At 39.8% G+C, this 8,120-nt stretch overlaps 2 protein-coding genes across 2 annotated transcripts; one reads left to right on the forward strand and one right to left on the reverse strand.

Moving 5' to 3' along the window:
* Nucleotides 1–840: 840 nt before the first annotated feature.
* LOC120011842 lies at nucleotides 841–2,968 on the forward strand. The gene is made up of 2 exons (XM_038862976.1): nucleotides 841–1,740; nucleotides 1,947–2,968. Exons 1-2 carry the CDS (start codon nucleotides 1,043–1,045, stop codon nucleotides 2,701–2,703), a joined length of 1,455 nt encoding a protein of 484 aa, XP_038718904.1. The 5' UTR covers nucleotides 841–1,042; the 3' UTR covers nucleotides 2,704–2,968.
* Nucleotides 2,969–4,133: 1,165 nt separating this feature from the next.
* On the reverse strand, nucleotides 4,134–6,658 carry LOC120011841 (protein PLASTID MOVEMENT IMPAIRED 2-like). Its single transcript, XM_038862975.1, has 3 exons — nucleotides 6,510–6,658; nucleotides 6,176–6,309; nucleotides 4,134–5,956 (listed from the first exon to the last, which is right to left on the reverse strand). The coding sequence occupies exons 2-3, from the start codon at nucleotides 6,299–6,301 to the stop codon at nucleotides 4,268–4,270; spliced, it is 1,815 nt and encodes a 604-aa protein (XP_038718903.1). The 5' UTR covers nucleotides 6,302–6,309; nucleotides 6,510–6,658; the 3' UTR covers nucleotides 4,134–4,267.
* Between the last annotated feature and the right edge of the window lie 1,462 nt (nucleotides 6,659–8,120).

Raw genomic sequence — 8,120 nt, forward strand, 5'->3', positions numbered from 1 at the left:
AAGCACTTTATAAGCTTAGTAGTCATTTTTATGGACCTTATCAGGTTATTAAGAGGATTGGTGAAGTGGCCTATAAATTAGATTTGCCATCTGAAATTCAGATTCATCCTGTATTTCATGTATCTCAGCTCAAACGTCGGATCGGAGAGGGTTTGGTTCAAAGTCATGATTTGCCTTCTTTTGATGGAGATGGGAATCTTTCACTACAGCCGTTAAAAGTCTTGGAAAGTCGTCGAGTGAAGCGAGGAAATCGCTTCCGATGGGAATTGTTAGTTCAACGGAAGACTTAGGATGAGGAAGAGGCCACTTGGGATGACTTATCCATGTTGAAGTTGCAGTTTCAGTTTCCGAGCTTTGTTTTTGAGGACAAAAACATTCTTGAAGGAGATGGGAATGATGAGGATCAAGGTCGAATATTGAAGAACGCTTACAATCGGGCCCGTCGCCACAAGATCAAGATGAGCCAAGTTTCTTTAGGCCCAGAAGATGCTGGCGTGAACTACCTTGGAGTGCAAGAATGAGGTAGTTGAAGGAAGCTATTATTATTAGGAAATATATTCCTACTTAGTTAATATACTTATTTACTGAGATATGAGTCTACGAATGTTTATTTACTTTTCATAATAGTAGGAGTCCTAGTTCAAGCATGTTTGGGTCTTGTGAGCTATAAAAGCTTGCAATCGTTCATGTTTTGGTATCCAGAAGATTAATAAGAAAATTCTCGAGATTCGTCTCAATCTTCTCTATCTTTTTACAAAATTAGGCAAAATAATTATTTCGATGTTTCAAGGTTTTCATCAGACAAGTTAAGATATGGGCCTTTCTCCAGTTGGCTTGGTCTATAATTTTGTCTAATCCACGTGGTCGCAGTAATGACAGCAAAAGGAAACACTCTTCATAGCACTCTCTCGAGCTTTTTAATTTTCACTCAACAACGCGATTGAAGTCTGAAGACCGTGATAAAGTAAACATAGCATCCACGTCACTCTCTCTCTTCACTCTACTTTCCCCTCATTCCGGATCTCACTCTACCACCGTCACCATGGACCCGCCGTCTCCGCCACTCACCGCCTCGAGTAAAATCCGTTTTATGTGCAGCTATGGTGGTCATATAATCCCTCGCCCATCCTCCAAGTCCCTATTCTACGCCGGCGGGGACACACGCATCATCACCGTTCCTACCACCGCGACCGCCACGCTCTCCTCTCTGGTGGGACACGTCGGGACCTCCCTCGGAGTTCAATATCCGTTCACGATCAAGTACCAGCTGCCACACCACGACCTCGACTCTCTAATCTCTCTGTCCACCGACGATGATTTACAAATCATGCTGGAAGAGCACCTCCGCCTTCTCTCTCCTCCGCCCTCCCGCATCCGATTGTTCTTGTTCGCAACAAAACCCTCGATCCAGCAACCACACCGCGAGTCGACTCAATCCGCTTTGAAGCATCCGAAGACGGAGACTTGGTTTGTGGATGCGTTGAAGGGCGCGAAGATTATGCAGAGGGGAGGGAACTGCATTGGGGGTTTTGGAGGGGAGGCGCAGGGTGAGGGTAACGGCGGCGGTGGGGGGATTTGTGGTGCTGAGTCGTTGGTTTTGGAGACGAGTTCCTCTTTTGGGTCGACTTCATCTTCGGTTTCTTCATCAAATTTGCCTCCTATAACGGGCCAGAGTGAGGAAAGTGTGACTAATTTGCAGGATAACAAGGTCAAATTGACTTCGTCGGATTTCGTTACCAGGTATTGTTTTCTCTCTTGCATTAATTTATGCACTTTGTTTTCTTTTTTCTTGTATGAATTGCTTGTATCATGTCTTGTATTTATGCTTCATGTATCATTTCCTACAGTTTTGTCTGCAAACAAACATTCTGTGCGGAGATAAAATTTCTGTTCTTTTATGCTAGTACATAGCAAACATTTATCTGCGTGTATTTAATCTTTAACAGTGAGAATAGTGTGGCAAGTGCTGTTTCTCAAGACCAAGGTGTTCATGTTACTTCCATGGAAATGGAGAGTAGAGTTCATATTCCTTCGTCTGGAGCTCAAATGCATAAGATAGTTCATGCTTCTGATTACCCATTATCCTCACATTTGGATCAGTTGCAACAAAAGCACCACGTGCAATTTGTTCCCTTGAAAACTAATTACCCGATGAGTGTATTGCCAATCCAGTCTTATTACCCAGTTTATAATCAGCAGCCGCAGCTCTATTACCTTCCAAATCAACCCCACCCAGTGTACTTGTTACCTGTTGCACAACCTCAGACTTACAATCCATCGGTGCATTGTGGTATGGCTGAAACTGCACCTATTGATCCTAGTCGATCCCCAATGCATCCAAATGTTCCCGTTATAGCTTCCCAGGTAGCTTATAAGGAGGTAAACCCTGTTTCTGGAGCGGCCAACACCACATTTGTCCACGTGCCTTACAGTGAAAATATGCAGCAAGTTGGAGTTGTTCCTCAAATACATTACCAGCCTCAGCCTGCTGATGTTGCCAACAGGGAAACTGCTAACTATAGTAATGAGCTCGACGATGACTCTCTGCGAGCCCAGATATACAAGTCTCAGCCTCCACCGCCACTAGTGCCTTCTCAGTTCCAGACTATGACCAATGCCACAGCCGTACTACTGTCAGAAGCTTTAGCTCAGCTGCATACCGACAACATCGAGCAACAGGCAAGAGCATCACAGCCACTATGAATCTATTTCCAAAGAAGGAACAGTTTTGGTAGAGATGATTTCCTAAGTTTAGACTTATTACATGAACCTCCTTTTGTTTACATCCTCCTTTGCTTATATTTCTGATGTTGTTGTTTGACAAAAAAGGTTTGAAATTAGTCAAATTACATGCCAAGTGTTAACACGAAATTGTTGTATGCGTGGAATGTGAGTTTTAGTAGTTCAATTGGCAATTTGTATTCTGCTTCAAGTTTATATAAGCAATATCACACATGCTTTCCATTCACTTCCTTATATCTATGAGACTTGGTCCCAAATGAACGTAAGAGATTATGGTTTAGATTGATGATTATTATTTATCACAATTCTTGAACAGTTACTACTTACTACTAGGCAAAATTTTGGAAAGGAATTTACTGTTGCTTAATTGCCTTGGTGTCTCTGCATGCAATTCTATTGTCACTTTTCATAATGAGGATCCTACAAACAAATATTATGATTCTGGAGGAACTAAATAACCCAAAAAACAGTTGCAGCCACCACTGTGTTTGAGGCCTTTACAGGACATACCTTTTTGTACCGGTAAGTGGACAGCAGTTCAGTCCCATGAGGCATATTCCAGCTACAGAACCAGGCAATGGTTCTAGCCATACCTTTCCCACTCTTAACAGAGTTGTTACCTGAACTTCGATACGTGTCTCGAGCCAAGGATTGATCATACCCATCTCGAGTGCCTGAAGAAAGATGAAGGTATGAAACCATTGAATAAGTTTTTTGAAAGATCTAAGGTTTGAAGGTAGTTGAGGTGCCCTGTCTCAGGAGGTACAAGACCAGAAAAATGAAATTCCTGAAAGGACAAAGCTTAGCAATCCTTTTGCATTGAAGAGCTCTTGTGGTACGCTTCCATAGAACTCGTTATTCCTAAGATTGACATGGTGAAGTGCAACAAGCGTCCCCCCAGAGCAGGGTGGAGAAACCCGGAAAGCATCTTGTTTGGAATTCTCAGAGAAACGACCTTTTCTTCTTTACATGTTACTCCATTCCATGAACATGGATACATGTCCAAAGAGTTCCAGTTGTTAAGAAACCCATCTCGCGCGGAAGTCTCCTATGGCTTCTTAGGAGAGCAAATCCTTCATCATTCATTGAAACCACGAGAAAACCATTGTGACACAGGAAGAAAACAAGGAAGACTAAATGCATAACCATCTCTGTGGAAAGAAAAGGTAAAGAAGAAAATGGGGTCCGTTGAACCAAAATATTATGTTTTTCCGTTTACATAAGGAATCTGACAATGAAGAAGAAGAAGAAGCTTTGAGAGTAGGAGGTGATCTGGTAGTCTATTGGAGATAACTGCAAATTTATGTTTGCGCATTTCTTCTTCCTTCATTGACACACTGTAGATGGATTTTTTGTCAATGAGCAAGGGAAAAGAAAAACAACACAATATCTTTACACATATAACGCACTTTCCACAATTTCTATTTCATTTGTCAATGTCTCGCACAATCAAACCAGAGAAACTAGGAAGATTTGGAAATTATCGCAGGGTCATCAAATTGAAAGCTCATGAAGACCTATGTCATTACTGATCTTTGTCAAGTGCCTTTCCAGCAAAGAACCTGCCAAAGTTCGGCATCACTTTTTTCCTCTTCCTAACAGTGTAAGAAGTTGATCGAGACAGTCGAATTGCGGGTGAGGCAGACTTTCGGAACTTGGCACGTCGGGATGGAGTCAAATTTCCATATCCTTTCATGGATTTTCTAGGTGATGTAAATGGCATGTTCTCAGCTTCTACATTTTTCTCAGATTTCTTTCTCCTGTTGTTTAGCTCTCCCTCATCCATTCTCTGTGACAAAACTGATCTTTCCGTTTCTTTGATTTCTCTCTGAGCCATTTCAATCTTCATAAGCGTTTCCTTCTCACTGGCCTTCAGAGCTTCAATCCATGCATGAGCTGCCGCAACCTTTTTATCCGCGATTTCTTCAGCCTCGACTGCACGACCAGTTAAGTACTCGTATTCAAACTTTGAGATTGTAATTGAGGAACTATGTTGGGAAGCAGAGGCTCTTGCTCTCTTGCTGTGTTCAATGAGATTCTTTAGATCCTCAAGAGCTAAGGCCTCTGATATTTTTACTACTTCAAGTTCTTGCGCTGCTGCCTCCAATCTTGCCTCAGTTAACCCTATTTCCGACTCGGTTAGTGGTATTTCTGCCTTGACTGCTGCAGTTTCTTCAACTATTAGTTCTTTTTCTCTCTTTGCTGCTGCTGCTTCTGTCGTTAACTGTTCGAGAGTGTTCGACAGATTCGATGCAATGGATTTAGCCTTTGCCCCAGCAGCAGATATAGCTTCCAGTTTGGATTTCATTCTAAGCAGCTTTGAGTTGAGCTTCTGAATAGTTGATTCCGTCTTCTCTTCTGTCTTCTTCGACCGAGCTACTTCTCCTGTGACACGTTGCAGTTCACTTCTTATGATATCCATAGATCCCATGAATTGAAATCCTTCTTCTCTAATCAAATCCAACTCTTTCTTTGCTGCATCCAGCTCTTCTGTTATTGACCTTAATAAAGATGAATCGTCAGATTCCCTTGAGCTATCATTTCTCTGTACCATATTCATGTCCATCTCTTTAATTTGTTTTAGCTCATTCTGCAAAAAATCAATATCAGACACAGTTATAGCCAATCTGTTTTCAAGATTCTTCGATGCTTCAATCTCTTCAATAGCATCAATAATTTTCTTCCTTGTTTCCTGCATTGTGAACGAGAATTCACAGGCTTCCTTTACTCTTTGAGCATCAATCTCTCCATATTCTTTTGCGGCCTCAATCTGAGCCAACTCAACAATAACTTGCTCCTCATTCACCTCCTCAATCTCCTTCCTTAGTGCCTCTACAGAACTAGAAGCAGACGACATTTTTGACCTCGAGGACTCAATTTCCTTCTCTGCACATTTTTTCTCTCCTAAAACAATGGCCATATCCAGCTTAAGTTTACTAAGTTCTTGTTTCACAAACTCCAATTCCCTCATCACTTCTGCATACTGATCACTCTCTGGCTCCGCACTCTTCTTCAGCATCTCGACACCTCTTTTTCGCACCTCAGCGCTTGTGTTTGTCTCCTCAATCATTGAAGAGAGTAGGCTCACAGTCTTCTTTGCATTAGAGAGCTCGGATTCTGCCTTTGCGTTCTCTGACTCTGCAGCATTTCTCCTCTCCTTGAACCGCACCATATCTCTCCTCGCATTGTGGAGCTCTCTTGATTCTGATGGTGACTGATCAATCAAACAAAAAGGTGAACAACCAATAAATCACAAATAGGGTTTTGTTTGCCCAGAACTTTAGCAATCCGAGAAGAATTTCAGTAATTCATCTTTGAAACAAACCCAAAAAGGTTTTCTTCTCAACTGAAGAAACACAATTGGGTTCTGTTTGTATAAAACAATAGCAATCAAACAGGCGTATGTGCAGTAATTGAGTATTAACAGTCTAACCTCAGAGAAACCCAATTGGGATTTCTTCATTGAAGGACTGCCTTCAATAATCGTCCCTCCGTACATGTCAATGGCTGCCTTCACTTTCCCAATCCTCCTCCTGGCATCAAACACCTTCCCATCCATACTCAAACCTGTTTCACAAACCCGAAAGGAACATAAATATACACATTCAAGGCTTCCAAGCAGAATCTTTGTATACTATTCTTTCTACTAGAATTATACACAAAACACAACGATCAACAAATAACAAAAACACAAGTGTCTTCTAATTACTTATTTTTTGTCAATTATCTATAGAAAGATAAAGAAGAAAATGAGAATGCGAAGATACCCAGAAGTTAGAAATGGTTGTTTTTGGTAAGGTTTGCTGCACTCGTAATGAGTTCTGTCTGCAAATGTGGAGGAGATTGTGGACCTTAAGATTCATCGTGAAGACATGTCCAAGAAAATATGGAATAAAAAGATAGAATCAAAGAACGGCAGGTATGAGTTGGAGGTTTCGCCGGGTGGCTGGGACCTGCTGTAAACCGATGTAATGGCTCTAAGGCCATTAAAAAAATTTATTTTGTTTTTTAAAAAATATGGATGTGTTTTGATCTTATTCACGAGTGTAGCGGTATATTTTTTGCCCCATACAAAAATCAAATTGAACATGAAAAAGAGATGGAAATTGTGGACCGTTGAATATAAACCCGTAACATTATATGTCTATCTTGTGATGAATTTGATTTTTGTTTGGGACGAAAATTATACCGTTAGATTCGTAAACACGATCAAAACATATTCATAATTTTATTTTATTTTTAAAATTTTTTAAAATACCTCCAATTTATTAAGGTGGGTTTGCTGTAAAAAAAATTACGGTAGACCCCCCGGCACCAGGTTTCGCCAGCCTCCAAGCACCATTTACTCATTTGAAATATTATTATGAAATAAAAATACATATTTACTTATTTCTGTTCCCAACTTTCAAGGGGAGGTTTTTATCTTGGTAAGTTAAGTATAGACAAATTTTTTTTTATAAAAAAAAATCCTGTAAAATGTCTTTGTTCTTTCTTGTTTTGAGTTTTGACGTTTGACAATGAAAGAAAAGAAAGAGAAACGACATAAAAGATTTTTATAAAATGGAAATCATGCCTCTTTGCTGGTTGTTTGTACTTTGTACAAGTTATAAAAGTTGATTGGTGGAAAAAAAAATTCTGGTTCTCCATTTTCATGGTATGTACGATAGCCAAAAATGGTGCATGCTAGAAAATTTTTGAGAGAAATAATAGTTTCTATTATACACAATTTAACTTTTGTGGGGTGGAAAGGTTGGCCATAAAAGCTTATAATTGAATTATGATTGATATATATATATGTGTGTATTAATAGTGGTGGACCCGAGATTCGAATTTATTGTGGTGCATAAATAAGTATAGGGGGTTGCCCCCGAATTTTCTTTTCATTATTTGTATGACACGAAGATAATCATTAATAATAGTTTCGAGTAATAAATCTGTAATGACAATGTTCATTTCTGAAAAACGTATTTTAGCACTTGCCGTATTATAGGCAAAACCAATACTAACTTCAAAAGTCGATACACTAAAGAAAAAAAGAGATTTTTTTTTTGTTTGCACTCTTAATCGAAATCTCCAAATCTTGTATCTAACTATCTAAGTCTAGCTCTGGCCTCTCAATCGATTATTGTTTACTGCTACCAACGACTAAACAAGTGGAGAGCTAAGGGCTTAGACTTGGATAGTTGGAATAGATAGATGGATTAGGGGCTGAAATATTTTGGTTTGGGCCCCTTGTAACTAATCACATGAAAGAGATAAGAGAGAGCTTTAACCCGTAGTTGTAATTTTAAGAAATTCATTGGGGGCAAAGTAGAAATTCATTGGGGGCATATATGTATACTTATGTATACATGAATGGTTTTTTAAAAAATTCAATG

Source organism: Tripterygium wilfordii, chromosome 13 (assembly GCF_013401445.1).
Source record: "Tripterygium wilfordii isolate XIE 37 chromosome 13, ASM1340144v1, whole genome shotgun sequence".
In the NCBI taxonomy this organism is placed as follows: Eukaryota; Viridiplantae; Streptophyta; class Magnoliopsida; order Celastrales; family Celastraceae; genus Tripterygium; species Tripterygium wilfordii.

Bases quoted from the DNA above. Each gene is read 5' to 3' on its own strand.
- LOC120011841 (XM_038862975.1), bottom strand. From the start codon at position 6,301: ATGGATGGGAAGGTGTTTGATGCCAGGAGGAGGATTGGGAAAGTGAAG. The intron at 5,957-6,175 runs GTTAGACTGTTA...TTGATTGATCAG, and splicing joins CCCAATTGGGTTTCTCTGAG to TCACCATCAGAATCAAGAGA.
- LOC120011842 (XM_038862976.1), top strand. From the start codon at position 1,043: ATGGACCCGCCGTCTCCGCCACTCACCGCCTCGAGTAAAATCCGTTTT. The intron at 1,741-1,946 runs GTATTGTTTTCT...AATCTTTAACAG, and splicing joins TCGTCGGATTTCGTTACCAG to TGAGAATAGTGTGGCAAGTG.